We start from the raw sequence: 16457 nt of genomic DNA, 5'->3' as shown, positions 1-16457 counted from the left end.
TTTAAATCTAAAAGCAATAGTAAACCTTTTCTGACTGGGTATCATTCTAAGCATTTTCCTCTGGCTGTGGGGCAATCTAGAGCAGTTCTTCTACCTAGGAAGCCATTGCTGTGGGTCTCGTTAGCTGTCACTTCTCCATTCTTGAGCTCCTCTCCACCATCCTTCCCTATTCTGCTTCCAGTGCTGGCTGCTGGAACTGAAGGCTGCTGGGGAAATCAGAGAGCCATCTTGCTACCTCAGGAGACCTCGCACCCATTTTTTAGTGGGTAAGCTTTGGCTCAGGGCAGCTCTGTACCTCTCCTTCAGGGCCATATGCTTTGATTTTGAAACCAATGGTTTACCCACAGCTCAAAGGTCTTTTCACCATTGATCTCCTCTTGGTCGTGTGCTCTCCTTCTGTCTAAAGGTAGAGACATTTAAAAACTTTTTCAGAGCAGGGCATTTCAGAGAAGTTAGTAGGAGGAAAGCAGTATTTGATGTTCTCTGCCCTCCCTCAGCATTACTGGAAGACCTAGAGTGAGGCGTTTTCCTGTTTGTCATTTAGCTGTGTCCGCCAGAGCTTGTCATCTCTTCATGAAGCTCAAGTGTCCAGTTTTCTCAGCTCTGCAGTGGATTTTGGTTTCCTTTGTATCATGTTTGGGGGGGAATCATCTGTTTCTTTTAAAGGAAAACCCTTGGGTGAGAAAGGGTAAATGGGGAAAGAAGTGAGAGGAAGTCACATGGAAAAAAAAAATCCTTAAGTCTTTCAGCAGGGTGTCAGACATTTAGAATTTTGTCAGATTTGCTATGCTTCTAAGTACTCTTAATCTGGGAATGTTTTGCAGCCAAATTTGCCATGTACTGATAACGTAGCGTTTGACATGGAAAGGCTCACCAGAACCCAGGCCGTTAACCGAAGATCAGCCCTAGGCGACCTTGCCAGCGACAACTCCCTAGGCCTCGAGCCACTTCGAACTTCGGGGATCTCGCCTCTTCCTCAGGATGGGGAGCTCACTCCCAGAACGGGAGAGATCAACATTGCAGTAACAAGTAAGTGGGGCCCTGTACCAGGCACAGGGCAGGTTTGCTGCTGTGGCTTGGTGTGTGTTGACTGCTCCAGACGGCAGAGGAGGCAGTCACCCAGGCCAGGGAGTTAGTCTGTAACGGAGGAAGTGACAGATACTGCTGTTGAAATGGGTATTTGGGAAGACAGACCTTTCCTTGTAATAAGGAGCTTGTGGATTTTTGTGTACTAAGTCAGAACAGCTGCCATCTGACAAGTTGTCTCGGTATCTGTACAGACACCTGCTTTGATGACTGCCTTGCCCACGGGCGTTGGAAGCGGTCACTCTGGGATGCGACGCCGGGTGTCACGTGTGGTGTCACCAGCCGCAAGCACCAGGCTGCAGGCGGCTTTGTGCAAAGCCAGGGCAGAATCTGAACAGAGTTGAACAGCTCCGGGGGTGGTTGAGACATCCTGCTGCTGCTCACTTCACTTTATGAAGTCTGGTGTCTTGGCACTTCCCTCTTTGGGGTCACTGTATCTGGGGCGGGAAAAAGCCAAACGAGGATGTGCTTTTAAAAACGCTCTCACTAGGCTGGAATGTCTTGCCGGGTGAAGTGTTGCTGAGGAGAGACGTGGCGCTCCGAGTGTGTCAATGGCCAAGGCTAAAGGACAGTGTGCGTGGGCCGGCCAGCGTGTGTGTGTGTGTGGGCCCTGTGGGCATTCACCCTGTAACAAGCCAGCTGTCCCCTTCAGTTCCATCCTCTACGTGGTCTCTCCATCTAACCGCCTCTCTCCGCGCTCCTTGTCACCACTGTGGTACTGCCTTCCCCAGTGCGTGCTGTCGCTTGCTGTCACTTCCAGCCCTAAGCCCCACGAGGCCGCGGCGCAGAGAAAGCCATCACGAAGGATTTTTCCTCCATGTAGTAAGGCATGTCTGGGCTGTTCAATTGCAGTGCACATGTTTCCCAGCGACCAGAGATTAGTAGTCATGAACAGTGTCCCAGCATTTGTGCTATCATTTGTCTAAACTCAGGGAGACTTCATTCAGTTATAAAACAAGGAAAAGTATTCTTTGATGCAGTTTGACTCATTTCCTACCACGTCCTGGCGATTTGTTTTAACAGCTTTTCATGTTTTCAGGTTTTAGGGGGTAGATTTTTAAAAACGGATCCAATAGCAATAAAAGAAACAGGTTATTTGTTTATCAGTGAGTTTTTGTAGGCTCTTCATTGATCGACATTTATTGAGCACCTACTACTACATTAAGTTCTGATCTCATTATATTTTATGCCGAAATGCCCTTTCAAAATCTTACATTTTGATGATAAAAAAATGTTACTTCGTGTATGAAATGAATCACCTTTAGTGGAATTGACACATGTTAATCAATTCATGTGGTTAAATTAACCCAAAGCAACCTCACCTTTTCCCTGAAAGTTCTGTAGTGTCCCAGCATCCACTGTGCAAGGCACTGTGCTAAGTACCCAGTGGGGTGGGCAGGGCTGACCAGGGGCCCGGCTGCTGCCAGAATGCCCCTGGGCCCACAGGGGATCATTGTGGTTGTACCTGCTTCTTTTTGGTTACTAGTTTTTATAACCTAAATGCCATGCGTCTGTGGATGGTCTGTTCAGAATGCAGAAACACGGAACTTGCAGCTCTAAAACTCAGTCTATTTATCACGTCTAAAGGTCTCTAAGAAGAAAAAAATAAATAAGTAAAGAACACCGGGTGAAGCTTCTTGATCCTGATGACCAGTTATCTCTTAATTTTTTTCAAATGCCAGTGTCCATTTTTCCTAACTTAAAATCCACGCAGGTAAAGATGGCCAGTTTGGTGTTGGTTCTTAAATGTTCATTTTTTTACTGAAAACCTTATAAATTCACTGTACTCTCAAGGAATTTATAATCCAGGAAGCAGTGGCAGCACTACTACCAAAAAAAGAAACAGTTTGCTAAGCATTTTAATAGTATAAAACAAGATGGCTGATGCTCATGGAAGAGACTCATCATCCTGGAGCCCTGAAGGGCAATTCTTAACCTTTTGAAGATCACCACCTTTAAAATCCAATGAAAATATAAGAACCTTTTTCTAGAAAAATTCCTAGGAACTCATAGCTTTGCATATCTGTGGGACTGGTGGACACCAGATTGAGAACATGTGTGTTACACACTCCACTTCCGCATGTAAACTTTGGGCATTCCAAGGCCGAGTGTCTTCCGGCTGCCCTACTGCCAATACAGAGGGGCTTTGCTGTGAGCCACTTTGTTAAACCGGCCCCGGGTAGCACAGACTCTAGGAAATGTTTTGTAGTTCACTCTTACTAGGAAGTCAGGATTGGTTCACAAGTTATTTTAGAGGTTTTCAGATAAAGAATGTTTGTGGAACATTATCTTGATGGCATGGGCTTTCAAGAGAAGGGAAAACATTAACTGACTTCCTGGATCTAGAAGGAGGCTAGCTGAAATTTCTAGAGTTCTGTGTATCAGAGATTTTCAACCCTCTGATGGGCCAGCTTTCTGGTGAGTCACCTGCTTGACCAGCCAGAGCCGCTTCCTGCCGGTGGGGGTGGGAAAGGCAGTCCTTTCCAGGAGACACCAGTAAGGTGTCCTTTTTACATAAAGGCTGTAAGTAAGCCCAAGCCCAGGAGAAAAGAAAGACCAGAAGACCAGCCTGCGGACTGCGTGGAGTGCCCCCAAGACTTCTGGGACCCCTACTCCGTATTTATAAGCCTTCCGCTAAGAATGAGTGACACAACCACGCAGAAGTGACAGAACGAAGAAGGAAAGGTTATAGAAGTGTGGCTAAGTCCACTGTGCTGTCATGTAAAGCAGTGATTTAAAAATCTCTGTCCATGTGCAATCTGATAGACCTGTTTCTCCTGCACGCTTTTCGGTGGCCACACTCCTCACAGACATCAGGACCTTAACTGGAAGAACTGTCTGGGCCATGCTTTCCTTTCTCCCTTGCAGCTCTCACCACTACCTCCACTAACCTTCTCCAGTTAGTAGCTCTCTGGCAAACCTCCTCCTGCTTCACTTCCTTGGGCCAGTCTTGGCTTACACCTCCGTTGACGTCTGCTTCGTTGCATTTGAGGGAAATGTTGACATCGATTTGACTTAAGCCTTCTCCCCAGAGTGATTTCCTCCCTTTCCTTTGTCAACAGAAGAATGGTTTATTATTGCCAGTTTTGGCCTCCTCAGTGCTCTCACACTCTGCTACATGATCATCAGAGCCACAGCTAGCTTGAATGCTAATGAGTAAGTAACAAATTATTTTTTGGATTGCATGTGCCAGATGACCCCAAGAAAACTTGTAATTTTCATAAAGCTGGTGAAAATTGGCTTCCACCAGTTGCGTAGTGATCCTGATGATATCATACCTAGCAGAGTAAGGTATTTCGTGACTATGTACTTGTAGTCAGGATGCAGATCGGGAGGTTACCTTGCTCAGCAACAAGAGCTCCCGGGAGGAAAGATCTAGGGGCTTTCGCTAGCCACAGCATAGAGGACAGCAACTGTGTGATGCAGACAACCAAGGGTGCCCGTACAGTCACGGGATGTCAAGAAGGTCCATGTCCTGATCATTGGCAGGAATAGGCCCAGCAGACTTTACCTGGATTCTTACATACATAGCTTTTGACGGAACACTGGCACCCTGACCTGGAGTCGAGGGACAGTGACGTGGATGTGTAGCCTGCAAGAAAGAAGCAATCAGCAAGACCCACTGTTTCCAAATATTGGGAAGACTGTCAGGGGGAAGTGTCAACTATATTTCGGTGGGGCAAAATGAGGACCAGAGGGCAGGGGACGGGAAGGCGGATTTCATCTCAGGGAAAGGAAGACCCACTTGTCAGCCAGGCCCCCGCACCAGGGAGACAGTTTGCCATGGGGAGTGCTCAGGATGAGATGTGTTACCTGTCAGGACTGCTGGAGGTCAGAGGTTTTAAGGCGAAACTGGGCTAGCTCACTGTCGAGGTTCATTTTGATCCAGCAGTATTCTAGGAGCTGCTTTCCAAGGGGGTAAGATGCAGGAAAGGTTTTTGGTTTTGTTTGTTTTGTTTTTAATTTAGGTCATTTACTGTAAGGTTTTATTGAGTCCTTTCTTCTACCAGTATTTGTGAAAACTCATCAGAGGTAAAAGTGTCCCTGGGACACAGCCCAGATACAGACCTGAATTAGCACCACTGGAATTCATGTGCTCGCCACACGCACTTATGTCCTGGCATTTTGACAGATTAGTAATAACCGGCCAAGCCCTTGTAATTGATTTAATTGAATGCTCATTGCCCAGCTGTGGAAACAAATGGGCAAGTAACCCCCACTTACAGTGACATGATTTTATTATCTCTAACCTGACCTGTTGACTAGATACTTGTAAGAAGTGCCCTTAGGCATCCCTGCCCCTAGCTCACACTGGGAGGATGCTGTGGTTGGTCGCCATCCTTCAGCCTGCAGATGTGTGCTCGGCTGCTTCTCCAACAGGTCAGCCCACCTGATGAAGGCTGACTTCAGCTTAGCACAGTCAGAGCACTGCTCAGACCCCAGAGTTGAACGTAACCTGGGTTTGACTCCCTGCTCTTCCATTGTCTGCTTGGGAGGCCTGGGCAGCTGTATTTCTCGGGAAGCTCATTTTAGTCCTGCAGAAAACAAGAATAACAGCAGGACAAGGTCATAGGTGTTACAAAGTAGCATATAAAGTGCTTAGCACAGTGCCTGGTACATAGTAAGTGCTCAGTAAATGTTAGCTTAGCAGTTCCACTGAGAATCTTCCGGGGTCCTGGGAACGAGATGACCGTCTCCCTGCCTTTATCATTCGGCAGATGAATTTAGTTTTCTTCCAGGAAATAATACTGAATCACAGGAGCTCTATGAGTCCTGTGATTCGGCCCTCTGTTTGGAAGGAAATACTGATTTTGCCTGCAGTCACCTCTTTCGCTTCCTCTCACAGTGACCCCATCAGCTAGCTGATGGTGTAAGCCCCCTCCTTAAGACTTTTGCAGATGAGCAAAAAGCAGTCACAGCGGATAGAGGCACTCCGGGCACTTGTAGAGAACGATTAAGAGACCTCACAGTTGCCTTGCTGCCACCCAGGACCTACCAGAGGCTCAAGTCACACATCAGTCAGATGGTTTAGAGAAGGCTCAGTAGACGTGTTACCTTGTAGAAATCAAAGTCTCCAGGCCATGATAGTTCGGTTCCATGCGTAAATGGCTGTATGACTCAGTCTCAGCGTCCATCTTAGATCCGTTTCTGAGGCCAGCCCTTCTTCCAGTAGCCTTCGCAGAGGGTTGATACCAAAGTTGTCCATCCAAATACTATTTCTGTGCCTTCAGTCAGAACTCCTCTGAAGGACGATTTTCATGATCCCATGGAGAGAGAGAGAGAGAGAGAGTGTGTGTGTGTGTGTGTGTGTGTGTGTGTGTACACACATGGATGCTTGAAAGAACGGTCACCAAGATATAATTGGTGATTATCTTAATTTAGTAAGATTTTAGGTGATTTTTTCTCTCCTATTGTGCTTTTATAGGTTGGCTTTTTTATGTAACATGAATTACTTAATATTTTAAAGGGCCTCTTAATTGTGGAGGATAAAAGAAAGACATTAGTCACTCTTAACTCAGTGTCTCCTTCCCAAGAATGTTGATGAAAAATTCCTAGGTTATTTTAATTCCACAGAAATGTTTATATAAGCAAGTAAGTTTATAATTAATCTTCATTAATGAATTCTTTGAAATCTGTCCTTACTTCCCTTTTTGTCTTTACCAAAAACTTACAGCCAAAATGAGATTGTCTTTTCAGTTGAATTGCTGTTCTGATTTTCTGGGTAACCTTATCCATGAGTGAGATAGTCTTCTGTATGAGTAGAGTCCGTCTTTTCCCATGTGAGCGATTTATCCTGGAAGTTGATAGCAAAATTCACCTCCCCACATTATCTCCCATCCTGGTTTACTCTTCTATCAGCAATACCCTGAACTTGTGTATTGTGACAGCAGCAGGACCTTGACCCACTCCAGTCCCTGGTGAAAGCCAGTGGGCAGGAGGCAGCACTGTAGGCCCCGTGTGAGGGCGGGCGTGGGGAGGCCAGGCAAGCCGGCTGCCTCCCTCACCACACTCGGCACCCGCGCCATTACCCAGGGCTTGACCTGACACTGGTGCCTGACGGGAAGTCACTGCCCTCCCAGTGTGTTGAAATACTATTAAAATACTCACCATGACTAATTGTGCTTTAATTTTTTTTTTTTAAGATTTTTTCTTTATTTATCTGACAGAGATCACAAGTAGGCAGAGAGGCAGGCAGAGAGAGAGGAGGAAGCAGGCCCCCTGCAGCACAGAGAGCCCGATGCGGGGCTCGATCCCAGGACCCTGGGATCATGACCTGAGCCGAAGGCAGAGGCCTAACCCACTGAGCCACCCAGGCGCCCCTGTGCTTTAATTTTTTAATACGGCAAACAACTCTAGTGAATGTTGAGGTTTTGCAAATATAAATAGGAAAGTAGTCGAAGAAGCATGTATACGTGAGGTAAATTTATTGTCTTCTCATACCCCATTTCTTAGTACCTCAGTAGGCAGTGTTAGCGAACTTCAGTTCCCAAAGGAGGTTTGTTGCTCTACCTCATTATTCAGAAAACCTCGTTAGGTCTCAGTGTTTATCAGCTTCCAGTCATATCAGTCGATTTTCCCCTCATCGTAAGAAAAGTGTATGTTTTCATTGTTGTTATTTGAGGCACAAGTTGTGAGACAAAGAAGAGGATGTAGGATTTTGAGCTGAACGGGAGGATCGGCTGGGTATCCTCCACCGTGTCCTTTCTCAGTTCCTAGGTTCTGATTCCTAGAACTCTTGCCCAAGGATCTGCCCGGGAGTATAACCCAGACATTCAAGATCCAAAACCGTCTCAGCAGGAGTAAGTGAACCTGATGTGGTTCACGTACAGAAACTGGAACAGTACATGCAGCATAACCTGAGGCCGGGAGCCCTAGCTGTGCCCCAGGTCAGAGCTGTCCCCATCAGTGTGCCTGGTGAGCCAGCTCCCCCAAGGCAGAGCGATAGAGACTCATGAGCCCGGTCAGAAGAATGGGTGTGTCCATTTTACTCTCTGTTCAGTATTTCTGAATTGTTCTGTTCACACTCTTTTTTTTTTTTTTTTTTTTAAGATTTATTTATTTTGGAGAGAGTGAGCAGACAAAGGGCAGAAGGAGAGGGAGGGAGAGAATTTCAGACAGACACCCTGACACAGGGCTCAATCTCACGAGCCTGAGCCGAAAACCAAGAGTCAGACGCTCAACCAGCTGAGTCACCAGGTGCTCACACTCTTAAGAAGAACACTAGTGTGTTTCAGTATAAAAGGATCTGAAAATAGAATCATTTTGATGTCTTGGGGATGCTTGGCTTAGAAGAGAGGAGTTGAGGATGATGTGAGGGATGTCTCCAAGTATTTGAAGGGCCCCCAAAGATGACAAGAACAGCTCCTATTCACTGAACACCTCCCACCAACTCCCTCCCATGCGGGGCCCTGGGCGACACCCAGCAGAGTCCCGTGGGGACCAGCCAGTGCAGGCAGAGGGTGGGCTTACATGGGGTTCAGGAGCAGGAAAGTAGAGCACCGCCAAAGACTAAGAAGAGCTTCATGCCAGTTGGCAGGGCCCATCCGCGACTGGGGTGCCCTGAAAGCTAGGAAGTTGCTAGGACCTAATGCAGACAGAAACGAGTTGCAGGGCTGGCGCTGTTCGGAGGCAGACCCCACAGCCTGTGGAGGGTAAGAGTTTCCTTCCAGTTCTGAGAGCGCTTCTTCGGTTGTCTGTCCTGAAGGGTCTTTTCCTTGGATGGATCCGCACCCGACAGGAGGGGTCGTGTGCCCTCCCCGTGGCTGGCTGCCTCTTTTAGAACCTTAAGTATCAGGACCAATGACTTTAAAACTTTCTTTTTTTTCCTTACCCCCTGCTGCTATAAGAACCGCATTTTATGGGGCGCCTGGGTGGCTCAGTGGGTTAAAGCCTCTGCCTGCAGCTCAGGTCATGATCCCAGGGTCCTGGGATCGAGCCCCGCATCAGGCTCTGCTCCACAGGGAGGCTGCTTTCTCCCTTCTCTCTCTCTCTGCCTGCCTCTCTGCCTACTTATGATTTCTCTCTCTGTGTCAAATAAATAAAATCTTTAAAAAAAAAAAAAAAAACGCATCTTACATTGTGGGACCCGTATGTACACATGTGTAACTGGAACAGGTTTCACAAACGTTTTCCTCAGCATGTGCAGTGTCTGCTGATCTTTTCTCTGTACCTGGTTGTTAAGGCTGCTTGGGACCCCACGTTGCTCTTATGGTCCAGTAACAGGCGGCAGGCTGCAGTTTGAGAAACAGACCTAAAACCTGAATTTCTGGTTCTCAACCGAGTACTTCTGGCTTCCACCGGCATCCATGGCGGATTGTTTATTTTTTCTAAGGCAGCCTTCGTGTAGCAATGCCAACGAAGATTTGAACTTGTCCCCATATCCTCTTCTTTCTGTTAGTACTGACTTCTCCTTTTAGTCACTCGGAGCATAAGATATATACACAAAATAAACCCAGGGGCCAGAGGGGCTGGGGATCCCTTGAGAAATACCCTAGGAAGAAGGGCTTGTGGTTCAAGCCTGTGTTTCTGGGCCCACCTCTTTACGCTGCTTATCTGTGACCATTCCAGAGAGACATTTACGGGCTCCACATCACATGGTGGAAGGAGCTAGCCGGCTTTCTGGAAATGTGAACTTTGATGGGACTTCTGCTCTGTCTCCATAGTGGTCATTTCTGGTTTTCACAAGTACCTTTAATCTTGTGGCTGAATTAGTTTATAGTCCTTAGAAGAACAGCCAAATAAATTAGGTATAAAAATCTTGGTTCACCCATTCAAAGTTCTGACCTCTAATATCTGATTTCTCTGAGGAAGTTTTATAAAATCAGTGTGTGATCTTCAGCAGAGCTGCAGTGAACAGTCAGGTCCAGAGCTCTGTGAGGAGTGGTGAGTGGCCTTTCTGCGGCTCATTCAGTGTCCCCAGCACCCCCAGGCACCAGGCCTCGCCCTGCAGGGGCACTGTGGGGCAGGGGCTGTCCTGCACGGGGCTTAGGCTTAGGGCGCCCACTGAAGGGACAGGAGAGCCTACAGACAGGGCCCAGCTACTTGGGGTCACGTAGAGGCCACAGAACTGCCACTGTGGCCCAGGGGAGTCATCAAGGTCTTCCTGGAGGAGGTGACTCAGGAACCAGGCCGGGTATAATTAGGGCACAAAGAGGAAAAAGTAGAGCAGAGTCAGGGAGTTGTGGGTTTGATGTGTCTGCTGGAAGAGGTGGTGTTGGTAGACCAACTACAGAATTTGGACTGGGTTCTTGTAAATGGCAGGCAGTGTGTCAGGCCTTTCAGCAAAAAGAGGATCTCTGGACGAGAAGTCGCTCTGGCCTATAGAGACTGGAGGCAGGAAGATGGATGAGGTGAAATACTGAGCTGAAGGAGGAAGTCATGAGGAGGAGAGGAAATCAAGAGGGAGCAATGACCAGAGATGAAGAGGTCAGGAACGCAGATATGGAACTGGGCAGAGAGGAGAGGAGAGAAAGCACTGCTAAAGACATGAATTGGGAACCAAGGAAGTGAACCAGCTGTGCAAGGCTTTGGGGAGCTAGGGCAGTCCCACAGAGCCAGGCTGAAGGGAGCAGCGTTAGCCCAAGACCCCGGGTTCCGTTGGGCTCCCGACTGAGGGACGTGCGTGCACGCAGTCTGGGCAAGTCCACCGAGAGGGCCTTCCCCACTGGAAGCCTGTCCTCTGCAGAATTCGTTTCACAGTAAAGACTGACATTCTTGTTTGTAGCATAAATGGGGGATCCTGTTGCAAAGACACAGACCTAGATTTCAGGACACACAGCCCTGAGAACATGCATGAAACCAGGAAAAATTGTAAATGATGTCGTAACTGTCTCCTTATTGCTAAACAAGATGCTGTTAGCCTGGGCTTTTCCCCGCAGTCCCGCTGGGAGTACACACACACATGTAAGGTGACCGAGCCACTTGACCACAAATCTGAAGCTGCTGAGTTCAGGAAAGTGCCAGGAGCTGACTGGCTTTATCCAGCGGGGCTGGGAAGGCTTTGGGGACAGCCCAAGGCCACCCTTCAGTGAAGATCACTTTCTCTGTTATTTTAAAATATTGGCAACTCTCCTTTAACTAATTCTTGACCTCTGTCTTTTTTTTTTTCCCTTTCATTCCACAGGGTAGAGTGGTTTTGAAGAAGAAAAAAAAACTGCTTTCTGACTGATTGCCTTGAAGGAAAAAAGAACCTATTTTTGTGCATCATTTACCAATCATGCCACACAAGCGTTTATTTTTAGTACATTTTATTTTTTCATAAAATTGCTAATGCCAAAGCTTTGTATTAAAATAAATAAATAATAAAATAAAAAAAGACCATGCTGCCAAGTGTTATTGACCCACTCATGTCCCAAAGGCCGCCCTGGAGGTCACATACACCCGATTTCGTGTGCATGTGTTCCAGAGAGAGCATGTGCTCACGAATCCCCCCAGAAGGAACCGTGACACTGTTGGCATTTTCACACGGTCCCGACCATGCCCCAGTGAGACTGGAGCGTGGGCACGTCCTTCGCGGTAATGCCTGCTGGGACCCTCGGTGGGGTTCCTCCGTCTCCCTTTCTTCAGATTCAGTGTCCTCTCTGAGACTCTTACTACTTCGTCAGCCCCACAGCAGCAGGGACATTCAGCTGTGTTGGGCGCCACCACATCCCTTGTGCGTGGTAGAGTGCTTTTGCACATAGTAAGTGCTCAATAAATATTGGTGGGATGAAGGAATGAGTCTAAGGAAAATTTTCCAGAACACACACTGATTAATAATAAATTACATCTGTCCAAGATGGGTTTCCACCTGGTTTGTACAGTATTCTTTAAAAAAAAAAAACACAGCAAATTCTAAAAAGCTGGAAAAGAGCAATTTTACAAGTGTAAATGAAATATTTTTGCTGTATTATTGAGGAAAATGTTGAAATATTTTATGTTCTGTTGCATTCTGTGCTTGAGGGGTTATCGGTATGTGTGAACATTTTGAGCAATGAATTCTCCACCTTTTACTTCAGGATCTCTGAGAGATGAGAACTTACTCTCACTGGTAATGGGTTCACTAACCCCAGTCATTCACCAGTCAGTAGGGGGTGAAGGTTTTTATCTTTCGATTCACACACCATAACAATTAACCCTTGCAAAGGATAAGCCATTTCAGTGGTTTTTAGTATATTCACAAGGTAGTGTAACCATCTGTCTAATTCCAGAACATTTGCATCACCCCCAAAGCCCTATACCCAAGAGCAGTAACCTCTCAGCCCTCCCATCCCCCTGCCAGTCTGGAAACCACAAATCTGCTATCTCTCTGAATCTACCCATTCTAGACTTTTCATAGAAACGGAATCATATAGTATGTAGTCCTTTTCATCTGGCTTCTTTCACGTAGGATAACATCTTCAAGTTTTCCCATGTTGCAGCATGAATCCTGCTGGTTCTTTTTTGTGGCTGAGTAATACTCCGTCATATGGACGCATTCCACATTCTGTTCGCCCATGCTTCCAGTGATGGACATTCATTGTTTCCCTCTTTTGGCTACCATGAATCAGGCTGCTGTGAACATCAGTGGACAAGTTTCTGTGAACATTTTTTCAGTTCTCTCAGGTCTGTCCTTAGGAGCGGAATTGCTGGGTCATGTGGTAGCTCTGACTTGTTGAAAAATGGCCAAAATGTTCTCCAGAAGAACTGTAGTTGCATGTTCCCACCAGCAGTGTACAGAAGTTCGTGTCTCCACATCTTCACTAGCACTTACTATTTTCCTTTTTAAAACCATCTCGTTACAGTTTTGATTTGCATTTCCCTAATGACTAATGATGTTGGGCAGCTTTTCCTGTGCTTGTGGCCCCCTGAATGTCTTCAGAAAAAGTCAGTTTTGAATCCTTTGCCCATTTTATTTTTGATTGGGTGGTATTTTGTTGTAAGTGTTCTTTATATATTCTAGATTACTAGGCCCTTATCAGATATATGGTTTATAAATACTTTATCTTATTCCTTAAGTTGTTTGCTTTCTTGATAGTATCTTTCAAGATACAAGTTTTTAATTTTGATGAAGCCCAGTTTATCTGTTTTTTTTCTTTGGTTTGTGTTTTAGGGATCATATCTGAGACATTGTCTAATTCAAGGTGACAAAACCAACAGTTCTCTCGTTTAGTTTTCTTGTATTTGGGTCTTTGGCCCATTTTGAGTTAATACATGTATATGGTGTGAGGTAGGGATCCACATTCATTCTTTGCATGTGACTATCCATTTATCCTAGTACCATTTGCTGGACAAATTATTCTTTCCCCCCTTGGAGTAGTCTTGGTACCCTTGTCAAAAGTCAGCTAACTATAATATATGAGTTTATTTCTGGATTCTCAATTCTATTCCACTGGTCTCTCTTTCTGTCCTTGTGTCATTTTCATATGATATTGTTTACTGTTGCTTTGTAGTAAGTTTTTAAGTTGGGAAGTGTGACTCCTCCCAACCTTGTTCTTTTTCAAGATTGTTCTGGCTATCCAGGATCCATGGCATTTCCATATAAATTAAGATCAGTTTTTCAATCTCTGCAAAAAATGCCAGCTGGCATTTTGATAGGGATTATGCTGAATCTGCATTGTTTTAGGTAGTAGTGTCATCTTAACAATATTAAGTCTTTTGAGGTGCCTAGGTGGCTCAATAAGTTAAGCATCCTTCTCTTGATCTCATCTCAGTTCTTGATCTCAAGGTTGTAAGTTCAAGTCTATGCTGGGCATGGAACCTACTTGAATTTTTTTTTCTTTTTAAAAGATTTTATTTATTTATTAGATAGAAATCACAAGTAGGCAGAGAGGCAGGCAGAAGGGGGGGCAGGGATGCTGAGCAGAGAGCCCAATGTGGGGCTCGATCCCAGTACCCTGTGATCATGACCTAAGCCGAAGGCAGAGGCTTTAACCCATTGAGCCACTCAGGTGCCCCCCCCCAAAAAATTTTTTTTAATTCAAAAATATATATATTAGGGCACCTGGGTGTCTCAGTCAGTTATGCATCTGACTTCAACTCAGGTCATGATCTCAGGATTGTGAGATCAAACCCTGCTTCAGGCTACCTGCTCAGCAGGGAGTCTGCTGCTCCCTCTCCCTCTGCCCCTTGCTGCATTCATTCATTCTCTGCCTCTGTCTCTCTCTCTCAAATAAATAAAATCCTTTAAAAAACAGTAAAATTAAAAATAGTCTTTCAATCCATGAACAGAAGATATCTTTCTCCATTTATTTAATTTCTATAGAAATATGATTTGTGTACATTGATCTTACATTCTTACTGAACTCATTTACTAGGACTAATAGTCTTTTAGTGGATGCCTTAAAATTTTCTATATAAAAGGTCATCTCTTTGGCAAATAAAGATAGTTTTAACTTATTTCTTTCACCAATCTGGATGGCTTTTATTTTATATTCTTCTTTAATTGACCCTGGCTAGACCTTCCATTAGTAGAATGTTGAATAGAAGTGGAGCAAACAGATATCCATGTGTTGTTTCTGATCTCAGGGAGAAAGATTTCAGACTATCACCATTGAGTATGATGTTAGCTGTGGGATTTTCATAGATGCCCTTTATCAGATTGAAAAAAGTTCCCTTCTAGTTCTAGCTTACTGAGTGTTTTTATCACGACTTTTAGATTTTGTTAAATGCTTTTTCTATGCCTATTGTGATGATTATGTGTGTTTTGTCCCTTATCATAACAATATATTGTATTGATCAATTTTCATAGTATTGAATCAACCTTGCATTCCTGGGATAAATCCCAGTTGGTCACAATGGGACTATGTTTTTATATGTTGCAGATTTCAGGTTGCTGGTATTTGCTGAGGAATATGCATCTATATTCAAAAAAGGTATTGATTGGCCTGTAATTTTCTTGTGATGTCTTTCTTTGGCTTTACTATCAGTGAGGTGTTGGCCGCATATAATGAATTATGAAGTAATTCCTCCTCTGCTGTTTTTTGAAAAGTTTGAGAAGGATTGGTGTTAGTTCTATATAACTATTTGGTAAAATTCACTAGTGAAGCCATTTGGCTGTGGACTTTTCCTTGTGGGAAGTTTTTTGATTACTGACTCTCCCTCTCTTTACCTGTTATAGATCTATTAATATTTTCTATTACTAATTAAGTCAGTTTCTATAGCTTTATCTCTGTAGTAATTTGTTTCATCAAGGTTTTCTAGCTCATTGCCTGTAAGATTCCCTTATGACCTTTTTTTAATTCCTGCAATGTTGGTAGTAATGTTCCCTCTTTCATTCCTGATTTTAGTAACTTGAGTCCTTTTTTGCCTAGTCTATCTAGCTAAAGGTTTGTAAATTTTGACCTTTTCAAAGAACTAACTTTGGGTTTCATTGATTTGCCTATTTTTCTATTTTCTGTTTCATTAATTTTTGCTCAGATCTTTGTTATTTTTTTCCTCTGTTTGCTTTGGGTCTAGTTTTGTTTGTTTTTTTCTTTTTTCTTAAAGTAGAAAATTAGGTTATTAATTTCAGGTCTTTCTTACAAGCACTTACAACTATTAAATTTTCATCCAAGCACAGTTTTGCCCATCCATAAGTTTTAATATGTTGTGGTTTTTGTACATTTATCCTAGAGTATTTTCTACTTTCCCCTGTGGTTTCTCTTTTGATCCATTGGTTATTTAGAATTATGTTGTTTAAACCCCTCATGTTGGAATGCCTGGGTAGCTCAGTTGGTTAAGTGTCCAACTATTGATTTCAGCTCAGGTCATGATCTTGAGGTTTTGGGATCTGGCCCTCATCGGGCTCCACACTGAGTGCAGAGTCTTAGTGTCCCTCTCCCTATGATTCTCCCTCCACTTGTGCTTGCTCTCTCACTCTCTCTCAAATAAATTAAATCTTTAAAAAAAAAAAAAAAAAACTTTAAAAAATATGTGAATTTCCAAAACTTCCTTCTCATACGGCTTTCTAATTTCAACCTTGTGGTTGGAGAACATGCTTTGTATGATTTTGATCATTTTAAATACATTTAGGCTTGTTTTATGGCCTGACATATAGTCCGTCCGGGAGAATAGTCCATGTGAACCCTGAGAAAAAATATATATTTTTCTACTGAATAAGTGCTCTGTGACATCTGTTAGGTCTATCTGGTTAATAGTGTTGTTCAAACCTTTTTTTCTTCTTTTGTCTATAGCTATCTAGTTCTACCTATTATTGAAAATGGGGGGGTACCTGGGTGGTTCAGTTGGTTAAGCATATGCCCCTTTAGCTCAGGTCATGATCCCAGGGTCCTGGGATCAAGCCCCTTATTGAATTTTCTGTTTCTCCCTTTAGTTGTATTAGGTTTTGCTTTATGTATTCTGGGGTTCTGTTGTTAGGTTCATATGGGGTTAAAGGATTTCTAGAAGCTACAGAGGTTATTCAGTACATCTTT

At 44.4% G+C, this 16457-nt stretch overlaps 1 protein-coding gene across 1 annotated transcript in view; it reads left to right on the top strand.

Moving 5' to 3' along the window:
* RNF130 (ring finger protein 130) overlaps positions 1 to 16457 on the top strand; it is a 134313-nt gene that overhangs the window by 91873 nt on the left and 25983 nt on the right. Inside the window, exon 7 of the mRNA XM_059416400.1 lies at positions 825 to 1029. Coding sequence (XP_059272383.1) covers positions 825 to 1029 — 205 coding nt within the window. The remainder of the gene's footprint in view (positions 1 to 824; positions 1030 to 16457) is intronic.

The sequence above is a fragment of the Mustela nigripes genome, chromosome 12 (assembly GCF_022355385.1).
Source record: "Mustela nigripes isolate SB6536 chromosome 12, MUSNIG.SB6536, whole genome shotgun sequence".
NCBI lineage: Eukaryota > Metazoa > Chordata > Mammalia > Carnivora > Mustelidae > Mustela > Mustela nigripes.
This window is presented reverse-complemented; position numbering and strand designations above follow the sequence as displayed.